The sequence below is a fragment of the Triticum urartu genome, chromosome 6A, assembly GCF_056163025.1.
Source record: "Triticum urartu cultivar PI428250 chromosome 6A, HENAU_Tu73, whole genome shotgun sequence".
Classification (NCBI taxonomy): domain Eukaryota; kingdom Viridiplantae; phylum Streptophyta; class Magnoliopsida; order Poales; family Poaceae; genus Triticum; species Triticum urartu.
This window is the reverse complement of record NC_141878.1, coordinates 524,874,918-524,897,230: the sequence shown is the minus strand read 5'-3', so window position 1 is coordinate 524,897,230 and position 22,313 is coordinate 524,874,918. Positions and strand designations below refer to the sequence as shown.

General features: G+C 46.6%; 2 protein-coding genes across 3 annotated transcripts; one reads left to right on the top strand and one right to left on the bottom strand.

Annotated features, from left to right (window-relative positions):
* Positions 1 to 6,067: 6,067 nt before the first annotated feature.
* Positions 6,068 to 6,664, bottom strand: LOC147966057 (uncharacterized). Its single transcript, XM_087530706.1, has one exon. The coding sequence runs from the start codon at positions 6,662 to 6,664 to the stop codon at positions 6,068 to 6,070; it is 597 nt and encodes a 198-aa protein (XP_087386832.1).
* Positions 6,665 to 12,012: 5,348 nt separating this feature from the next.
* On the top strand, positions 12,013 to 21,505 carry LOC125514625 (uncharacterized). 2 transcript variants are annotated; one of them, XM_087528606.1, is made up of 4 exons: positions 12,013 to 12,691; positions 16,208 to 16,576; positions 16,648 to 20,944; positions 21,054 to 21,505. In XM_087528606.1, the coding sequence occupies exons 1-3, from the start codon at positions 12,443 to 12,445 to the stop codon at positions 20,902 to 20,904; spliced, it is 4,875 nt and encodes a 1,624-aa protein (XP_087384732.1). In that variant the 5' UTR covers positions 12,013 to 12,442; the 3' UTR covers positions 20,905 to 20,944; positions 21,054 to 21,505. The 2 variants fall into 2 exon arrangements, with proteins under 2 accessions (XP_087384732.1, XP_048535920.2); XM_048679963.2 differs by having other exon boundaries at positions 12,014 to 12,691; positions 16,648 to 20,952.
* The last annotated feature ends 808 nt before the right edge of the window (positions 21,506 to 22,313 follow it).

The following is a 22,313-nucleotide window of genomic DNA, read 5'->3' as shown; positions in this document are numbered from 1 at the left end:
CAAGTAGGAGTGAGTTCACCTTGGTTTCAATGGTGCGTGCTCGAGCTCTTGTCATAGGTCCACTTGGTGCTTGCGGTGGTGATGGAGTGTTCGTGTGGGTGGACGAGCGATGCTCCGCATCATCTCCCCCCCTTGGGAGAGATCCGTCCATGGATCGTGATCTTCATCACCATGGTACTTGGCCAAGTCTTCGACGTTGAAGATGTCGCTTACGTTGTACTTGTCACGTGGATTGTCAATCTTGTAGGCGTTGTCGTTGTAGCGTGAGAGCACCTTGAATGGTCCATCGGCTCTCAGAAGTAGCTTGGACTTGCGCTCCTTGGGAAGCGGTCCTTGCGGAGATGTAACCATACTAGATCACCCGGTTGGAAAACCATCGGTGACTTGTTGATGTTGAGCTTGGAGGCGAGGCGGTGTACTTGACGCTCAATTGTGGCCCTTGTTTCTTCATGCATCTTCTTGAGGTAGGTGGCTCTTGCGCTCGTGTCCATGTTTGCTCGTTCTTGAAGCGATAGAGGAAGGATGTCCAACGGCGACAATGGGTTGAAGCCGTAGACAACCTCGAAGGGGGACTTGCCGGTGGTAGAGTGTCTTGCTCGGTTGTAGGCGTACTCAGCGATGGGTAAGCACTCCTCCCACTCCTTGACATTCTTCTTTATGAACACGCGTAGGAGAGTGGCAAGCGTTCAGTTGGTGACTTCCGTTTGGCCATCGGTTTGAGGATGATACGTAGTGGAGAAAAGTAGCTTGATTCCGAGCTTGGCGCATAGTGACTTCCAAAAGTAGCTTAAGAACTTGACGTCTCGGTCCGACACAATTTTCTTTGGCACGCCGTGCAACCTCAAGATTTCCCTACAGAAGAGTTTTGCAACATGTGAAGCATCGTCTATCTTATTGCATGGTATAAAATGAGCCATTTTAGAGAATCGGTCCATGACAACAAATACAGAGTCCTTGCCATTTTGAGTCCTAGGCAATCCAAGCACAAAATCCATGCTAATATCTTCCCAAGGTTGATGTGGAATAGGTAGTGGCATATGTAAACCATAGGATTGAGATTGTGACTTAGCTTTGCAACATGTAAGCACCGAGTGGTGAAGCGTGAGACATCGCGGAACATCTTGGGCCAAAAATAGTTCTTGGAAAACATGGAAAAAGTCTTGTCGCATCCAAAGTGTCCCATGAGTCCACCTCCATGAGCCTCTTGCAAAAGTAACAAATGAAGAGAAGACTCGGGAATGCATAGTTTGTTAGCTCTCATAAGATAACCATCTTTGATATAGTATCATTCCCAAGAAGTATGCGTCACACACTTAGCGTAAGGAGTAGAAAAGTCACATCATGCTCATACAAATCTTTGATATGATCAAATCCAACAACATTCAATTCAAGTTGAGTAATTAACATGCATTTGCGGGAAAGGGCATTCGCCACAACATTCTCTTTGCCCTTAATGTACTTGATCACATATGGGAAAGATTCAATAAATTCACTCCATTTAGCATGCCGTTTATTCAACTTGGTTTGGCCTTTAAGGTACTTAAGTGTTTCATGATCGGTATGTATGACAAACTCATAAGGTCTAAGATAATGCCCCCAAACATGCAACACACGCACTAAAGCATACAATTCTTTGTCATAGATGAGATAGTTGAGTTCAGCACCGGTGAGTTTTTCACTAAAATATGCAATAGCTCGCTTTTCTTGCATCAAAACTCCACCAATTCCATTACCACTAGCATCGCAATGAACCTCAAAAGTTTTGTAAAAGTTGGGCAAAGCAAGAATCGGAGCATGAGTAAGCAAAGATTTGAGCTCATCAAAAGCGGTAGATTGCAAAGGTCCCCAAACAAAAGGAGCATTTTTCTTACTCAAGGCATGCAACGGTGCGACAATAGTGCTAAAGTCTTTCACAAAGCAATGATAGAAACCCGCAAGGACAAGAAAACTACGCACTTGTTGCAAATTAGTGGGTTGTGGCCAAGTTTTAATTGCTTCAATTTTAGACTCATCAACATGGACACTCTTGGAAGAAACAACGAAACCCAAGAAAACAAGCTTGTCAACACCAAGCGTGCACTTTTTCATGTTGGCATAAAGACGTTCCTTGCGAAGAGTTTGCAAAATGGCTCGAACATGATTTACATGATCTTTGATGGATTTGCTAAAAACAAGTATGTCATCGAAGTAGACCACAACAAACACTCCATTGTAAGGACGAACCCAAAATGCATAAGTCGCATGAAAGTACCGGGAGCCTTCGATAAACCCATAGGCATAACCAACCACTTGTATAAGCCAAATTTAGTTTTGAAAGCGGTTTTCCATTCATCACCTTCTTGTATGCGGATTTGATAGTAACCGCTTTTGAGATCAATTTTTGAGAAAATAGTGGCACCGCTAAGTCATCTAGCATATCATCAAGGCGAAGTATGGGATGCATATATCTAACGGTGATAGCATTGATGGTTCTACAATCGGAGCACATGCAAAAACTACCATCTTGCTTAGGCACAAGTATAACCGAAATGGCACAAGGGCTTAAGCTTTCATGTACATGGCCGTTGTCGATGAGTTGTTATACTTGATGTTGGATCTCCTTAGTTTCTTCGGGTTGACGCGGTAGGGAGCCTTGTTCGGAAGAGGTGCTTCGGGGATGAGGTCGATCCTATGTTCAATGCCATGTACAGGAGGGAGACCGGGAGGTAGCTCATCGGGAAATACATCCTCGAATTCCTGCAACAAGTTAGAAAACACTAAAGGAAGCAGATTAGGAGTGTTAGTTTTTGCCACCTCATCTTTGCATAGGAGGACAAAGTGGAGGACACTCGATGGGTTCTCACACACTTCTCACATCTCTCTTTTTGTGGCTACAAGGACTAAGTTTTTCTCTCTTGGCGAAGAGTCGCTCAATTTTGGCTTGTGACGCACACTTTCTTTTTGGTGGTTCATGTTGGGGAACATAGCAATAATTCAAAATTTTCCTACGTGTCACCAAGATCAATCTAGGAGATACTAGCAACGAGAGAGACAGAGATGGAGTGCATCTTCATACCCTTGAAGATTGCTAAGCGGAAGCGTTACAAGAACGCGGTTGGTGGAGTCACGCAGTGATTCAGCTCGCGGTCGATTCCGATCTAAGTGCCGAACAACGGCGCCTCCGCGTTCAACACACGTACAGCCCGGGGACGTCTCCTCCTTCTTGATCCAGCAAGGGGAGAGGAGAAGTTGAGGGAGAACTCCGGCAGCACGACAGCGTGGTGGTGGAGCTTGTGGTATTCCTGCAGGGCTTCGCCAAGCTCTACGGAGGAGAGGGAAGAGTTGGAGGAGGGAGGGGCTGCGCCAGGGGAAGGGTATAGTGCTTCTGGCAGCCCTCCCACCCCCACTATTTATAGGAGAAGGGTAGAGGGGGCCGGCCCCTTCAGATCCCATCTAGGGGAGGGGCGGCGGCCAGGGAGGGAACCCTAGATGGGTTTTGGGCGCCCCCACCCCTAGGAGACTTGCCCCCCAAGCCAGGAGGGGAGGCTGCCCTAGGGAAGGCGCCCCCACCTCTCCTGGTTATGTGAGATGGGGTGGGAGGGGCGCACAGCCCCTTAGTGGGCTGGTGTGCCCCTTCCCCTTGGCCCATAAGGCCCCCCAACACTTGACGGGGCCTCCGAAACCCCTTTCGGACACGCTCGTCGTCACCCGGTACCCCCGGAACAATCCCGGACTCCAATACCCTTCGTCCAATATATCAATCTTCACCTCCGGACCAATTCGGAGCTCCTCGTCACGTCCGGGATCTCATCCGGGACTCCGAACAACCTTCGGTAACCACATACTATTTCCCATAACAACTCTAATGTCACCGAACCTTAAGTGTGTAGACCCTACGGGTTCGGGAACCATGCAGACATGACCGAGACATCTCTCCGGCCAATAACCAATAGCGGGATCTGGATACCCATATTGGCTCCCACATGTTCCACGATGATCTCATCGGATGAACCACGATGTCGGGGATTCAATCAATCCCGTATACAATTCCCTTTGTCTATCGGTATGTTACTTGTCCGAGATTCGATCGTCGGTATCCCCATACCTCGTTCAATCTCGTTACCGACAAGTCTCTTTACTCATTCCATAACGCATGATCCCGTGACCAACTCCTTAGTCATAATGAGCTCATTATGATGATGCATTACCGAGTGGGCCCAGAGATACCTCTCCGTCATACGGAGTGACAAATCCCAGTCTCGATTCGTGCCAACCCAACAGACACTTTCGGAGATACCTGTAGTGCACCTTTATAGCCACCCAGTTATGTTGTGACGTTTGGTACACCCAAAGCATTCCTACGCTATCTGGGAGTTGCACAATCTCATGGTCTAAGGAAATGATACTTGACATTAGAAAAGCTTTAGCAAACGAACTTCACGATCTTGTGCTACGCTTAAGATTGGGTCTTGTCCATCACATCATTCTCCTAATGATGTGATCCCGTTATCAATGGCATCCAATGTCCATGGTCAGGAAACCATAACCATCTATTGATCAATGAGCTAGTCAACTAGAGGCTTACTAGGGACATGTTGTGGCCTATGTGTTCACACATGTATTACGGTTTCCAGTTAATACAATTATAGCATGAACAATAGACAATTATCATGAACAAGGAAATACAATAATAACCATTTTATTATTGCCTCTAGGGCATATTTCCAACAGTTCACTCTCTCACTAGTATCTCCATGATGGGTGGATGCTTGCTTGTCGTCGAGCACTTGGCTTGGTGACATTGGTCGAAGCACATATTCCTTGCCCTTCATCTTGAAGCTATAGTGGTTGGTTCTTCCACTGTGGATGACTCTACGGTCATATTGCCACGATCGTCCTAAAAGAAGATGGCACGCGGTCATAGGAACTACATCACACTCCAAGGTGTCCTCGTAGGCGCCGATCTTGAAAGAAACTTGCACCGTATGCTCCACTTGAATAGTGCCGGAGTCGCTTAGCCATTGCACCTTGTAGGGACGAGGGTGCTTCTTCTTAACCAATTGAAGCTTGGAACATAGCTCTTCACTTGCCAAGTTGTGAAAACTTCCTCCGTCGATGATGACCTTCACGGACCGCCCGTTAATGCCGGCCTTGGTGTGGAAGATGTGGGATCGTTGGTCTTCATCTTGGTGTTGTTGGAGCGTTAAGACCTTGGAAACCACGAGAGAGGGACTTGAATCGTTGTCACAAAACACTTGATCATCTTCGTCTTCGTTCACGCGTCGGTGCATGGCTACGTGCTCAAGGGCTTCCATTTCTTCTTCACTCACCGAGTCATATGTGCCATCATCGTTGAAGATCATTGTCCGCTTGTTGGTGCATTCGAAGGACTTGTGTCCTCGGCTACCACATGTGAAGCACTTGAAAGAACTTGTCTTGACGGGGTCGTTCGGTGGCGCCGAAGATGAGGGAGTCTTGGATTTGTAGGTGCTTGCCGGAGGACGAGTCGAGGAAGGCGTAGCTTGCTTGGAACTTGACTTGTCGCCGGTACTTGGTGATGCTCTAGTGGAGGTAGGAGTTCCCGAAGTCGCGGGAGCTTGAGAGTAGGAGCCGTAGGTCTTGGACGAGTACTTGGTGTATTTTAAATCATCTTGCACTTGTCGCTCGGCCTTGGTCGCTTGATGAACTAGCTCAAGAAGGTTGGAGTATGGTTGGAAGTCGGCAATCCGCTTGACTGGGTGGTTGAGGACGTTCAAGAAGCGTGCCATTGTTTGCTTGTCGTCTTCCTTGACATTGTCTCGTATCATGGCAATACCCATTTCTTGGTAGTACTCTTCCACCGTCTTCATGCCTTGCTTGAGGATTTGCAACTTCTTGAAGAGATCACGGGTGTAGTGTGTAGGCACGAATCGAGCTCTCATGACATCCTTCATTTCCGTCCAAGTTATGATTGGTGGTTCTCCTCTTGTTTGTCGTCGCTCGATCACTTGTTCTCACCAAATGAGGACGTAGTCTTGAAACTCGAGGGAGGCCATGGCGATCTTCTTTTCCTCATCGTAGTTGTGGAGACGGAATATCTTGTCCACCTTCAAGGCCCTTGAGAGATACTCTTCGGGATCATTGCTTCCGGAGAACTTGGGCATGGTGAACTTGACCTTGCCGTAGCGGAGTTCTTCATCATAGTGGCGGTTTTGATGTTGCTCTTGATGAGGGGGAAGGTCCTCGAATGCTCGTTCCTCGTGATGTCGCTCTTGTTGTGGAGGAGGATGAGGCATGTGCGCTTGGTTTCTTCTTTCTTGTTGCTCTTCTTGTCGAGCGGCTTCTTCTTGTCGTGCTTGGTGAAGTGCATCTTCCTGTTCACGGACTTGACGGTTGCGCTCTTCGGTGGCTCTAGTGGCCTCGTTGAGTGAGCGTTGAGCTTCAAGTGCTTGAGCTTCACGTTCGCGGGCTTGTGCTTGACGCCGCTCTTGTGCCTGTCAAATTGCATCACCGTCTTGAGATGGTTGATGTTGCACTTGCGGAGGTATTTGCTCTTGCTCCATTTCTTCTTGCGCTTGTTGTCGCGCCCTTTCACGTGCTCGAACTCGGTCTTGTAAGCCATTGTCATGGAATGGATTTTCTTGAGCTTGGCGATCTTGAGGAGCTTGACGTCGAGGGATGTGAGCTCGGGAAGGACTTGTATCATAGGAGGAGTAGTTCGAAGATTGCCGACTTGAGCGGCGGCTTGAGTGGCACCGTCTTGTTGATGAGGATGAGGAAGACGGGCGCCGCACGATCATGTTGCTGAGTTCCTCCATTTGTGTAGTGAACTTTTCGTCGATGTAGTCGCGTTTCCTTGTTTCCGATTAGCGAAGGTCGGAGGCGAGTTGCTCCAAGCGTTCACCCAATGCTTCACTTTCTTGATGTAGAGCTCGTTGCGCGATGAAGAAGTGGTTCTTGGTGACGTAGCCAGGATCAACACCTTGCTCCTCGAAAAGCGGGTTAGATGACGCACTTGGCCTATCCATCATAACCAAGTGGGGTGAGTACAAAAATGAGAGAACAATACCGAAGTTACCTTTTCCGAGGATTGAGGATGTAACAAGTGTCACTCAATGTAATGCCACAATAGTAGAATTGGAACTGGGTTTGTTGCTCACACCTACAAGTAAAAGGCTTATGGAGTAGCTTGGTTAGGATGGTGGCAAAATTTCAAGCAAATGTTAGTCAAGATATTGATAAGGTTGAGAAGGTTCACAAAAATGCAAGTAAAGCAAATAGATCAAACCCAAGGATGTCACTAGGAACACACACACGGAAGATAGATGGGATCCGCACAACCAAGGGGTGAGCTCAAAATGTGCAACCACGAAAAATGCTCTTGTTGTGCGAATGCTAGAGATACGCTAGCTCGATTGCTCAAATGGGCAAGATACGCATGTGCACCAACCTATAAGAGAAACGTGACGTCTTCAATCCCAACTATGCTATGTATGCGGTGACCAAGATGATATGAGTATGCAAAATGGCTCAATGCTATTGCTTGCAAGATCTTTGTTTCTCCTATTTTGCTTAAAAGCTTTTCTTTCTTTCTTTTTTCTATGCTTGATGCTCGAGCCAAGTATGATATGAGACAAGTATGTAAGATATGCATGGGAGAGACTTATGGCACTAAGATGATAACAAGATCACTATGGTGCACAATAACGTGGCCCGACAATTCTCAACTTGCTAGTCTCGATGGGTAAGCAACGCAAAATGTCTCGGGCTATCAATGCAAAAGCAAGGGTAAGAAGTAAGTGTCGTCGAGGTTACCGTCCTTTCTTACGGTTAGCGGTGAAGATGACTCCGAGGTGATGATGAAAGGCGACGATGCTGATGTCACACGCTCCTAAGTAGCCAAAACACCTTAGGAAACGGAAACCGCAACTCAACATCGGTCAAATACGGAAGGTGGGTGCTTTTATGATGAATTTGTATGGAGACTAATGGTGGTGGTAATGATATACGTGGATGGGGGATGTCAAGAGCTACTCAACGAGCTAAAGAACGTCAAAATCGGACTCCGGATGTGGAAGATATGACCGAAACAAGAAATCAGCCGGAGCAGTTTTTGAACTAGCGAATAGTCCGGTCCTGGGTAGCGGACAGTCCAGTCTTCATCCAAAAACCTTCTGATTCGAGCGGACAGTCCGGTATTGGGGAGCGGACAGTCCAGTCTGTGAGTGATTTGCTCCTTGTGCGAGCGGACAGTCCGGTATGGGGGTCCGGACAGTCCGGTGCGGGTTCGGAAGGCATGAAATTGATTTTTTTAGGCGGAAATGGATGATTTTGGGTTAAAATTGAGGAGATTTCGTGGATGGAAGGGTGGGGATTGTTGGGTAGGGCTAGATCCACTTGCCAAACATCAAATTCATGGACCAAAACAACCAAATCTCACAAGATCCAACAAATTGCAAGAAATTTTTTTTGGGGGGGGGGCTATTTTTGTGGGGATTTTCGAATTTGGACGAAAAACAATAAAATCAAGCTAGCAAATGGGGGGATGGGACTCCAAGATGTGAATCAACCTGGCTCATGATACCAAGATGTTGTAGGGTGAAGCCCTAGAGGGGATCTTTTCACACTTGGAGGGGGGAAAGAGGAAGAACACTCAAGAACACAAGGCACAAATCACTCAAACAAATCCCAATATCACATCCACTAGGGTAGCATACATGAGATCCACAAGATTACATGAACAATTCAAGGAAAATAGCACTAGGATAAGGTTCTTCCTATTAGGTGAGGTCTTGCATCCAAGAGGAGGGCTTGATCTCCAAGAGGAGGTCTAGATCTCCTAGAGGAGGAAGATGAGCAAAGCCCTCTTTTGTGTTATGAATACTTTGCCAACCCTAAAAACTGAGAGAAGCATGAAATATACAGTCTAGGGGCGAAAGGGTATGGGCCTCGGAGGTTACACGAGCTTTTTAGCCCAATTCGTAGTGAAACTGGGCCTACCGGATAGTCCGGTGAGTACAGATGTATTTTCGGGTGCCACCGGACTGTCCGCTGTGGGGACTAGACTGTCCGGTAGTGCAATTTCTGTGTAACCGGACTGTTTGTGGGGACCGAACTGTCTGGTAGTGCAATTTCTGTACGCTCCGTTTTCTTCATCTGGACACTTCTGGTCAGCTCTTGGGTCTTAGGGTCCTTCTCTTAGGCCTTGGGGGTACTCCATAACCTCTTGTCGGAATTCGTCCTCATACCTAATGAAACATAACATATTTTGGTGAGGTAGCAACCAAGTTCCATTCATGTCCATATCTATCTCAAGTAGGAGTGAGTTCACCTTGGTTTCAGTGGTGTGTGCTCGAGCTCTTGTCATAGGTCCACTTGGTGCTTGCGGTGGTGATGGAGTGTCCGTGTGGGTGGACGAGCGATGCTCCACATCACACTTTAATTACTTTTACTCCCGTTGAAAGCCTAGCCAATTTGTTATCAATCACCAAAAGGGGGGAGATTGTGAGTGCATCAAGTGCCCCCTTAGTGGATTTGGAGTATTAAAAACAAATAGGTTGAGGAACTAATGTGTTTGTGAGTATACATAGGAGATAGAGTCCCTGATGATTTGGTTTAACACATGGAAGTCGACCCCTAAAAATGGATTTCTTCAAGTGAAGAATTTGGTGATGAAAATGGTACGGCGTTTGAAAAAATTGATGCGAAGACTTTGAAGCTTGAAGACTTCTATTTTCGTAGTTTCTTTTCTTCTTATTTGAGTCATAGGAAGAACCGTACAGTTAAAGGGGGTCTAGGTGAAACATATTTCACATTTCTAAACTGATGCTCAAACTTATACACACAAAAGCCTCTTCGAGTGAAGCCTTTGGAAATCTCCGGATCAGCTGGCGCATTTGCTAGTTATAGTGGCAAAGTTCATCTGGTCGCTGGCGAATTTGGTCAGGCTGAGGAGTTAGGAGTTTGCTAGTGCGATCTGCCTCCCGTGAGGAAATTGAGTGCCCCGACAAATTTGAGAGTTCAAATTCCGACTGTTGTTGCGCCGCGGGCCAGTTGTCGAGTGGATCCTTATCCTGACAACGGTCGAATCTGAGAAGGGCATTTATGACAATTCATGTCGGGTTCCCCTGGCAATAAATAGCCGCCCCCACAACCACTTGTTGGTTGGCTGCTCCAAGAGAACCTGACCCTTGTCATTTGAGAGCAACCCATCCTCTGACGACTTTGAGAGAATTCTAGGTGAGGAAAAATCCAGAGCCAAAGTGATTTAGCATCAGTAAAGAGATTGATCTGTGTGATCCGACACCCGTTACCTTTGAAGACTGTCATTCTTCCAGACGGTTAGGCGTCAAGTTCTGAGTACACCAAGAGTCATTGTGGTGTGCCGGTGAACAAGCATGTGAAGGTTTTGAAAGTATACCTTGAAGACTTACCATGAGTGATTGGGCGAGGACTAAGTGACTTTAGCTCAAGAGGAATATGGTGAGGACTGTGTGTCCTCTGAGTTGCGACTCAGCCGCCTCAACTAAATGTACAATTGATACAACAACCGGAACTGGTCTACCAAATTGCATTGTCTTCACCGAGCCAACCTGGTTTCAAATTCCTCACCCCCCTTACATTATTCCGCTGCTGAAGAATTTGTGATATATCCTCTGACGAATTTGAACTGAAGAATTTCATCATGCTATCTTTCATTTCCTTAGTTCATATTCTTCATGCTTGTATGATTGCATGATTGCATGTTCTTCACTATAACATATCCTGACTGCATATACTCTCGATTTTGTGATGACTTAGTTTCCCTTGTATTTCTATTTCTCCACTCTGATCTTCATCAAATTCTTCAAAGTTTGACGAAGTTCTAAAAATCTTCCATTTACCCCCTCTGGGAGATAACATGCGCTTTTAGAGAGCACCTCGTTACACGTACATTTTTTTTTGCAAAAATGATCCAGCAGGAAAGTGGGCACGTATATAAAAAGGAGATCTATTATCAAAGTTCAGCGAAAGTACAAAGCATCTCGAACATAATAAAAGTTATATTGTGATTTCAAGACCTCCAAACAATCACTAATGCCACCAGAGCGAGCCGCCGACACGCCGCTGTCGCCGACCTCGTCGATGACAGCCAGAAAGTCTTCGTGCACGTGCCTATAAGGACCAGCACCCTGGAGCCGCAGTTGTCGTCGTTGAACCCTTGCATAGATCTAAAGTACGTGACACCAAATCTCGCCACAAGACGAGAAACCCTAACCTCACCGTCTCAAAGAGACGATGGGAATCTACGCCGAAACTCCATCGACTATGTCCACATAGACGTACTCGAGGAGGATCAGGACCCGAAAGACAAACTCGAAGAAGTAACGCCGCCATTCGCCTGAGCACTGCACCTGCAAGGACTAAAAAACTCTAACCTAAACTACTAAACGGACTGGAGGCACCGGGATTCCCCTCCCGCCACAGTCCAACGGAGCGGCAAGTAGATGGGAGGCGAATCCACGAACTCGGCGGTGAAGTTTGGAGAAAAGAGTTTGCTCTAGTTGCCTAGAGTTAGGGAAGCAAAAACAAGAAAAAGTCCGACACTAATATTATCACCCGCACGTTTCTCCCGTTGCACATATAGTTGATGATTTAATAAAGAAAGAGTCCCCTCCACATATATGAGTCAATTTACTTTCTGTATCTGTGTGTGATTAATTACAACACCCGCTTCCGCTCCGCAACCCTGAACCGAATTCGCCGGCGAAAGTTGCGGAACACATTTATTCCGGCAAAAGAAAAAAAAATGGGCCGACCGGTGAACCGCCGACTGTCCGGCAGCCGGCCAACCGGGACTTGCCGCAACTGCATCACGGGCACTGCAACACGTCGGCACCGCTTCCCCCGCTAGCAAGTCAAAACAGTGGCCCACTCGCAGCGACCGCGGCAGGCAGGTCAGAGAGCGTGCGTGAGCCAGCCGCACCGAGCAACGCATGCGCCGAACGTAAATAAACTGTCAGAAATGCCCCTGCTCCCCCGTCCCCTCCCCTCCTCCTCCACCCAGCAGCGCAAGCCCGCATCCCAATCCCCCCATCCCATCTCCCCCCTCGACCTCGCGCGCCGTCTCTGCCGCGATCCCTCCCCCCTCACTCCGCCCCAAATCGCCGTTTTTTTCCTCCCCCCACCCCCACCACCCCGCCTCGGATCGCGCCCGAACCCCTCGCCCTCCGACCCCACCGCCCAAACCCCCAATTCTCGCGCCGGCCCTGCGCGCAATCGGCCCCGATCCCGGCTCGAATTCGACCGCGCCGAGGCCTGCCGTCTCCGGCGTGCGTCTCCCCTCCACAGGCGCGGGTTCGGCGCGGGCTCGGGCGGGCGGCCCGGACGGAGCCCCCGCGGATCTAGGGTTTCGGAGCCAGCTAGGGTTTACCGCCGGCGGAGTCGATCCGGTGATGGTGCGGCGCGGCGCCGGCGGCCGGCGAGGAGGGGTCGATGCGGGGCCATGCGCGGCGGTGAGCGGCTTCTCGTCCGGCACATGTGGCCGGCAGCTCGCGTAGAGGCAGCAGCTCCAGCACCGGCGCACGGACCTTCTCCTCCTACTCCTCCTTCCGGCTCGTGTGCCCTTCCACCGCCGACAGCCTCCCACCCACCGGTGCCGGCGACTCCCCCAGCCACGCCGCGGAAGCAGCAGCAGCAGCAGCAGCAGGTCGTCCGTTCTCCCCCGCCGGTGTCACCTGACTTCTTCGTAAAGGTGCCTCATCTGATGGGAATACGCTTTGGAATTTGCCAGTATCGTAATTGTTGTTCTGCTTCTGCTTGATTTTTTTTCACTCTATATACTGTAACTGGAGATTGCTTTGCTCGTTAAGGAAACCATGTGTTGATAAAACTCGAGTGGTATCTGTTGAATTGGATGCACCTGACAGGTTCACCCAAAAGCTCAAGGCGAAGTCGATCAATATATTTCAACACTCCCTCTCAGATTGTAGGCCATAACTATTTTATCCATAGTGCATCCACGAGACTTCTTGTCTCGGATACTTAGTGAACTGAATTCACCTACCATTTCACCCTAAGGTTCAAGCTGAGGGGGGAGGGTGGTCAATATAATTCAGCAATATCGTATTTGTTGTTCTGCATCTGCTTGAAAATTATCATCTGTATACTGTAACTAGACTGCTTCCTCTTGGACCATAGGGAATTAGAGATAGTGGTCTCCAACATGTAAGGAAATCGTGTGCTGTCTAAACTTGAGTTGCATCTATTTGAATGGCATGCACTGAACATTCCAACCCAAAAGTTTGAGCTGAGGGGGAAAGCTGGTCAATATATTTCGACACTCCCATCAGGTCTAGGTTCTTTTATACCTTAACTTGGGACCTATGTGGCCTGCAGGTCTTGATCTTAAGACCTTTTTCTCTCTGATGCTGTATTAAATTGCACGCACTGGCCAGCTCACCCAAAAGCTCAAGCTGATTGGAAAGCTGGTTATTTGAACAGTGTGCTAGCACGAGGTGCTAACATGCTAATAGCTGCCTTGGCGTGCATGTTAAAACTTACTTTGAGCATATAATTTGCTGTTGGTATAGGAAGTGATAAAATGCTGTTTAAGGCATTTTAGAAACATTACGTTGGTTATTGGTGTGGATATATGGGTTTCATGGTAAGCCATGCCTTGCTTATGCTGGATTGCCACAAAGATGTGGTTTACCTGCTGTTTGCACATCTTTAATTATTGTTTGTTTTGCTGATGCATTACATACTAGGAAATTCCTAAATAGTTGCTGATTATTGAGCTTATATATATTCTAAAGTAGGAAAAAAAGAAGAAAAAAAGGAGACCAGACCTAAAACGTGGGTATATTGAAATCTCCTTCTGCTGTTTACCCTGGCTGTTGTGCTCCGTGATGCATTATAAGTTTATAATTTTCCTTTTGAGAAGAAAGTTTTTCTAGGTTTGTATATGCTGGTTATTGTTGCAGATCGACAAGTCTGGCAAAAAAGAACTCACTTGCCCAAGCTGTACAGATAGGACATTTTACTTGGTGGCCGTCTTCCAACTGTTTGTTGGGTCCATCACTTAATGTTCATTAGCTTCGTCTGAATTACAATAAATGTTATTACACCTCACTTCTGAGGAAATAATCTAAATCATGGTGTTGCTGTGGTCTATTGTGAAATAACATCCAGAAAATATAACGGAGGTCGTAATGGTGTGATTAGATCTTGAACATGGTCTATGCTTTCTGATCTCGCTAAAGGATATTTTGGCTGTTCTACAGATTTACACCAAGAAGATAACTTGATTAGGTAGAGATTTTGTGGTTTAGCAGCTTGGATATGCCAAATTGCTGTTTTTTTTCTGAGATATTCTTATTTGGCCCTTTCCTAAAATGTTCTTCCTGATTTGGCCCAAAAAATCGTTTCCTACCTAATGTGACACTAGGTTCTCTATATGACATTTTTGTCCATTTTGCCCACTAGCAGTGTTAAGTGAGTAAGTGAAAAGACATTTTTGCCCCTCATGTAGATAGCTCAAGTAAATGTGCAGTTCTCCGATTATCCTGAACTCATTAGTTATTAGGCAAATAGCGGGCTACCCACTTGCTAGCCCTACACAACGTAGTTTGAACTCCGGTGAACGCGCGGGCACGTTGGCGATGACTTGGGAGCGTGCGGCAGCGGCAACAACAGAGGAGGGGTCGTGTGAGGTCGGGGAGCTTGGCAGCCCGAGAACAAGGTAGTGGCGATAGACGACAGCTGCGATGGGAATCAACTATAGAGGGAGAGGCTAAGCAGTGCAAAAGCAGCCGGCGGAGATGTGTCTTGTAGGGGTGAAGGCTCGAGGATGTGAGGCTTAGAGGGGGCGGCGCCGGCAGCTTCGGAGGAGCACCAGGCAAGGAGGTCGTGGTGTGGCGGCGCTCCACCGGAAGCGGAGAAGATGAATGTAGTGATGGCGGTAGAGGGCTTCCCAGGTCTATGCAAAGCTAGATGACAAGGTTTGTAGGTTGGCCACATAAGCGACAGACGGTGACAGAGATGGCGTGCTGTGGGCATCGAGTCTCAGGCCACCCAGGCTTGATTCCTTCGGTTATCATCGTCAAAACAACTAGGCGGCCTCAACGGGCAATGTTTTGCGGCGAGGGAAAGGTCGTTAGGAGGTGTAGGATGATGTTGAAGGCTCCGGAGGAGCCCTTGGGTCCTCGGGCTGGTTGTCCGGGCTGGCTAGGAGTGCATGTGGTAGCTGAGAAACTCCTCCCACCCTGGCCATTGAGAAGCCGTAGGTTGCTTCACTGTTGGCTAGCCATCAAATCAGTGTCCCGTCCCATGTTTGCGTGTGTGCGCTTATGTGTTTCGCGGTGTAGTGCTAGTCCAGATCGATCAGTCTGGCTGGTGGTAATTAGTGCAGTCCTAGTCTAGATCAATCAATCTAGTTGGCGGTAAATAGTTCGATACATACGTAAGCTAGCCTCCTAGAAAATACATCCACCTGCTTTCTTCTGATGACTCATTCGTTGCTTCGTGTACTTGCGCATATCTTCGTACACTTGCATGTACTTGGGCCAACAACATCGTCCAACAAGGTCGCCAGACAGCGGGGCGAGCAGCGGCAGTCGGGACCTATGTTAACATCTCTCCTACATTTTTTGTTTACTTTTTGGTTCCTATTTTAATTGAGCCAAACAGTTTTTTGTCGTTTTTTCAACACGAGGGGCAAGAACGGCCAACAAGGTCGCCAGATGGGCGAGCAGCGGCAGTCGGGACCTATGCTAATATCTCTCCTGCATTTTTTCTTTTTGGTTTCTATTTTATATTGGTCCAAACAGTTTCTTGTCGTTTTTTCAACACGAGGGGCAAAAACGGCCAACAACGTCGCCAGACAATGGGGCTAGCAGCGACAATCAGGACCTGTGTTAACATCTCTCATGCATCTTTTTTTTTCCTATTTTATATTAGTCCAAACAGTTTTTTGTCATTTTTATCATGAGGGTCAAAAGTGTCTTTTCATGGCCCACTTAACGCCATTAATGTGGTAAATGGACGGAAATGTCATATAAGGAACAAAATTTACGCCTATATCAAATTGGGAAAACAATATTTTTTGGGGGCCAAATAGGGATCTCTCTTTCTTAACAATGAAGCTCGATTATGCTTCTTCACTCAATGATTTTGAAGTATTAGAGTATGGTCATGTGCTTGCAGTTCTGTTGGTACATGAAGAATATTTTGTTTCCTCAGGAGAATAATAATAGTTTAATTATTTCAGGACGGACGGGAGATTCGAGTTGGCGACTGTGCTCTTTTTCGTGCTATTGATGTTCCTCCTTTCGTTGGATTGATACGTTGGATTGAGAAGCAGGAAGAAAGCAATCCCAAGTTACGTGTAAGTTGGCTATATAGACCTGCTGACGTCAGGCTCAACAAGGGGATACAACTGAACGCTGCCCCAAACGAGGTCTTCTACTCTTTCCACCAAGACGAGACATCTGCTGTTTCACTGCTCCATCCTTGTAAAGTTGCCTTTTTACATAAAGGTGCTGAGCTGTCATCTGGGATTTCTTCATTTGTATGTCGGCGTGTGTATGATATTGACAACAAGTGTTTATGGTGGCTTACCGACAGAGATTATATCAATGTAAGTTCTACAGTTACCTTCGTTTATTCTGTCTATTATATTGTCGGTTAATGTGTGCAACTTTTGTCCAGGAACGGCAGGAAGAAGTAAATCGGCTCCTAGACAGAACGAGGCTAGAAATGCATGGTGCAGTGCGGTCAGGTGGGCACTCACCAAAACGGCCAAATGTTCTGTCAGCTTCCCAGCAATTGAAGGCTTGTTCAGACGGTGCTCAAAATTGTGGCCCATCTAAAGGGAAGAAGAGGGACAGAGGTGAGCAAGGAATTGAACCAGCTAAGCGAGATAGTGATTGTCCTCCTAAGGTTGATGACGGTGAACCTGGAAATATTAAGGGGGACAATATGAAGTCTGAAATTGCAGAGATGACAGAAAAGGATGGACTTCCTCATGCTGAAGCTGTCGACAAGCTAGTTCAATTCATGCAACTTGATCAAATTGAGCGGAAAATGGACCTTGCCGGCCGAGTAAGGCTTGCTGATATTATTGCAGCCACAGAAAGTCCTGATTGCCTTAGCAGATTTATGCAACTAAGGGGCCTTCCGGTCTTGAATGATTGGCTTCAAGAAACTCACAAAGGGAAGTCTGGTGAAGGGGGTAGTCCTAAAGAAACTGATAAGCCTACTGAAGAACTTATCCTGGCCCTGCTTCGTGCACTAGCGAAATTGCCTATCAGTCTGATTGCCTTACAAAGCTGCAGTATTGGGAAATCTGTCAATCATCTGCGCAGCTATAAAAATCCGGAGATACAGAGGAAGGCTAGGTATCTTGTTGATAGCTGGAAGAAGCGTGTTGATGCTGAAATGAAGTCGTCTGATGCAAAACCTGTAGTGTCAGGTCAAGCTGTTTCCTGGTCAGGAAAAGTGGGGTTCCCGGAAATTTCTAGTGCTGGAATAGGACGAAGTGGCTCAAGTGAGCCCAGTCCGAAAAGTGCAGGGTTTCATCTTTCTTCACCAAAGGCTTTGAGTGCTACATCTGGTGCTGCTGATGCTGTTGCAAAGTCAAATCCTTTCACATCTGGCTCTTCAAAATTACAACACATGCAACCAGCAAATGCTGCAGCCAACTTAAAGGACTCACCATGCAAATCAGCTGCTGGGACTTGTGGCCCTGATTTTCCTACAGTGAAAGAGGAGAAAAGTTGCAGTTCAAGCCACTCATTGAATAACAGCCAGTCATGCTCTAGTGATCCTGGAAAAACAGTTGGTTCTTTGAAGGAGGATGCACGGAGCTCAACTGCTGTTTCAGCGAGTGCCAGTAAAATTTCTGCACGTGGCCATCGAAGGGCAAACAATGGGCTTCTTGGTTCTGGATTCCAGAAGGAAGCTGCTTTGGGAAGGTCCAGCCAAGGTGATCGTTCTTTATTGCAAGAAAGATCATCACAGTCTGGCTTGGCATGTGAGAAAGGAGCGGACACACCTCACATCAACAATCAGAGATTGATTGTTCGGTTTCCAAAACCAAGTTGTAGCCCTGCTAGGAGCACAAGTGGGGGCTCTTGTGAGGAGCCATCAGTTTCAGGGAGTAGAGCTTCATCTCCTGTTCACACAGATAAGCATGAACAGAATGATCGTAGGGTGAAAATGAAGGTTGAAAATTCTCAGGCTCATTTAGGTTCTGATGCTAATGCTGAGCCTGAGCGAAGCAATGATACTAAAAGAATTGCAGGTTCCGAGGAAGGTGATAAATCACCTTGTGGTATGCTGGATGGTGACTGTAGCAGGACTGCTGAAGAATCTGCTAAGGATACATGTGCATCACGAGTTGCATGCTCGGCAAATATGGATGAAAAAGACGTCTGCTTAGGTGAAACCAGAGTGCGGAACTCGTTCAGCCCTTTGAATGCTTTGATTGAAATCAAATACTCCGAAGGTAGTCATTCCATGCAAGCTGGAGATGATACAGCAATGAATCTTCTTGCTAGTGTTGCTGGAGAAGTATCTAAATCTGAATTGATGTCATCTGCTTCACCGACGAATTCGTCTGCAAATAAACATGGCTATGGAGGCCAGAATATTCAGAAGCTAAAAGTAGAGTGTGATGCAGGCCCATCACAGCACCTGGATCCATCAGATGATGTTGAGAAAGTCATCTCTGAGAAGGAAGACAAAAATGATGAGGAACGACGCTTGAGGAATTCTGGAACTTATTTATCATCCCATGACAAGAAGGGAACATCATCTACTAACCCGCCTCTACCTGGAATAGATTCTAAAGCTGTTGAATCTTCAGTTGATTTACTTGGTGGTGGTGATCAGAAGCCAAATGCCAGACAGCCAACTGATATTAAGATTGATGCAAAGTTCAATATCAGCATTGCTGACGCCGACACGGCATCAGGCAGTCAATGTAGTGTGGTTGCTCCAAATAGAACATTACTCCCCTCTGAGGAATCGTCTTTATGTGGTGCTGATAAACAAGGTCAAGGTTTATTGAAATCATCAGATCAGACACATCTTCATGGTCTACCAGATCGCCTCGAAACCATCAGATCTACTGATAACAGTGGCACTGGCAAATTGGATTCAAAGACTTCATTCTCATCTTTGGCTGTGGATATAAAAAATGCTGATGGTCTAGTGGTTTGCAATAAAGTGCTGAAAGAGCATGAGAAAAAAGAACAACCTGCGTCCACTTCAGCTGATGTTACCAAACCAGATGTATCAGTAGTGCCACTTGGTGCAGCGAATGGGGTATCTGTGATTAAAGAATCAAAAGACTGTTCCAGTGAATCAAGTAGTCAAGCAAAACATCGGACTATCATGTCTCAGGATACCGAGCATACTGCAAGGCACAGTTCAAAGAAACCGAGTGATGAAGTGGGTGGGAAAGAGGACATTGTCTCATCAGATGAGGGTTCTTCTATGGCTAACACCAACTCAAATGGTACAGCTAAGCTTGACTTTGATTTGAATGAACTTGGGGACGAGGGGAATCACTCTGAGCCAGCTACCTCTACTGTTGTATGTTCTTCTGCAATTCATTTACCTGGTCTTTCTCCATTCGTCTCACCTATTTTAAGTGGTCTGCCGGCCCAAATAACAGTTGCTGCTCCAGCTAAAGGACCTTTTGTCCCTCCCGAGAACCTACTAAGAGTGAAGCCTGAGGCTGGGTGGAAAGGTGCAGCAGCTACAAGTGCATTTCGTCCTGCGGAGCCACGGAAGACTTTAGGGATGTTTCTAACTACACCTGGTAGTGCAGTGTCTGATGCTGCCGGGAGGCAATCTCGCCAAGCATTTGACATTGATCTAAATGTAGCAGATGACCAAGTTCTAGAGGAAGATATCTCACAGAGTTCTGCCCGGACAATTGGTTCTGAATCTGACAACCCTAGAAGTCGCAGTGGCCCTGTACGAAGTGCTGGCTTTGAACTTGACTTGAATATGGCCGGCGAAGTTGCAGAGAATAACCAATTTATCTCAAATGCTTCACACAGAGTTGAAGTCACATTGTTGCCATCAAGACCGTTGCCAGAAGGTTTACCTAATACTGATACAAGTAGCTCGAGGAACTTCTTTGATCTCAATAACGGACCAAGCCTTGATGAAGCCAGTACAGAATCTGCACAAAGGACCCTGTCATCTAAAGGTGCTAGCAGCATACCATTCCTACCTCAAGTTGCTGGCCTTAGAATGAACAATACTGAAATTAGTAACATGTCACCGTGGTATGCTTCTGCCAACCCAGGTGGTCCCGTAGCTATGCAGTCGTTTTTTCCTCCTAGAGAACAGTCTTACCCAATTGAAACAGTACCTGGAACCCAGAGGATCATTGCGCCTACTGCAGACGGCGGCCAATTTGGAAGTGGTTCAGGCAGGCCTCCAGTTATTTCCACATCGCCAGCCATGGTCTTCCACCCTCCTGCATATCAATATGCAGGATTTCCTTTTGCTCCCGGTGTTCACCTTCAGTCAGCAGGGTTTCCAATTGGATCGGTGCCATATGGCAGTTCTGCACCAGCAGGAGTTACATATTTTCCAACCATTGCTCCATCATTTGCTGGGTCAACAGGCGCTTTACCTGCCCAGCATGCAAGGCAGTATGCAATAAACCTTCCTGAAGGTAGCAGCAGTGATGGACATGACAGTAACTGGAAATGGAGAAGACAAGGGCTTGATCTTAATTCTGGCCCTGGAAGTATAGATATAGAAGGGAAAGACGAGCGAGTACCTCTATCGCTTAGGCAAAATTTGATCACACCGCCACAAGCGTTTGTGGAGGAGCAAGCAAGAATGTTACAAATGGCGGGTGTAGGAATAAAGAGGAAGGAACCCGAGGGCAGTTGGGATGCTGAAAGAGCATCATCATACAAACAACTATCATGGCAATAAGAACTTCAAGGAGTTCTCCTTGCAGCGACTTCAGAGTCTGGTGAGCTTGTATGTACCACAGTTCTGACTTCTAGTCAAATTCAGTCTCTCTCGCAGCTCCTTTTTCTTTTCTTGTTAAGCTGATTAATTAATGGTGCTTTTATTTGCAGGGGCGACTGAATGGGGTGTTGTATTGCACCCGTTTGGGCGTGGTGAGATATACAAGTCACATGGATTCATCTCCTTGATGATTTGAATTGCGAGAGGAACAAACCTTTGCTGTAATTGCTGTAAATGTTAGTCGTATCCATACTTACCTGGAACAGTTTTGCTCAGCTTCAGCAGTTGCCTTGTTAGAGTTTCTGTACCTGCCAGGCTTGCTTCTATTTTACCCAGGAGGGTATGGCATTGGAGATGGAACTGTGATTTGTCCTCGGCATCTTCAAGCATCTGAAACCGCTGTAATTAGTTTCGGTCTGGTTGTTTTATGTTTTTTTTCCGATAAAGTGTTTTCACATTGCTGAGGACATCAGCAGTTTAACATATGGTTTAGATGTGACATGTATTCCTGCTGGGAAGCGTTATAACCGTAGATGAGGAAGAAATAATTTGCCTTGATTGACGTTGTCTTCTGCATCAAGCTTGCCTGTTGGTTTCCGTGTGCTTTCGGCCTTGCAAATTTTCATATGTGCTGTGTTATTCCAGGTATAGTTTCATAATTCGTTGATTGTTCTTGCCCCATCTGGTCGTTGTTTGGGGTAAGTTTGCACGGTGCATGTTGTGGGTATGCCTCTTGATGTGTCCATGAATTCGCAGCTATCACTGTGTTAATCAAGATAAAATTTACTTCTGGGTGACAATGTGTGAAATTTTGAAGCCCGCACTTGAGATCTTGTAGTAGAATGTAAGATTATGTAAGATTAGAAATTGAATTATTGCATTTATAGAATTTACAATAATGCGATGGGAGAATGACGTGAATTCTAAATTTTTAACCCTTGAAATATCTCTACTCTCTACTTACTCTTATAAAAGAACCAGTTGGTGATGTTGGTGTGTCTTTCATCCATTCTTTCTGACCATCCGATCTGCATACAAAGCATGTGAGACTTATGACATTTTTGGAAAATGACAGCCACTCTGCTCTACATTTAGATTCTAAAAAAAACCTCCGCTCTACATTTGTAGGAAACCCTTTAGTCTCTCTGGGCCATCACTAGCTCATCCATACATATACTTTGAGGAAAACCTAACATGTTTTTGGTGATATACGTATATATAAAAAATAGGGTGATTTTCTTTTAAGTTTGTGAACACGTATTGATCTATTTTGGATCTGTTGCAATGCACGTGCACTATGCTAGCACTAGAAGTAGGTGCGACCAACGTTGCATGCGGGGAGGCGGTAAAATGAAACCCTTGGAATGTGG

Coding starts and splice junctions, on each gene's coding strand:
- LOC147966057 (XM_087530706.1), bottom strand. CDS start 6,664: ATGATACAAGTCCTTCCCGAGCTCACATCCCTCGACGTCAAGCTCCTC.
- LOC125514625 (XM_087528606.1), top strand. CDS start 12,443: ATGCGCGGCGGTGAGCGGCTTCTCGTCCGGCACATGTGGCCGGCAGCT. Junction 12,692..16,207: donor CACCTGACTTCTTCGTAAAG/GTGCCTCATCTG, acceptor TAATTATTTCAG/GACGGACGGGAGATTCGAGT. Junction 16,577..16,647: donor CCGACAGAGATTATATCAAT/GTAAGTTCTACA, acceptor ACTTTTGTCCAG/GAACGGCAGGAAGAAGTAAA.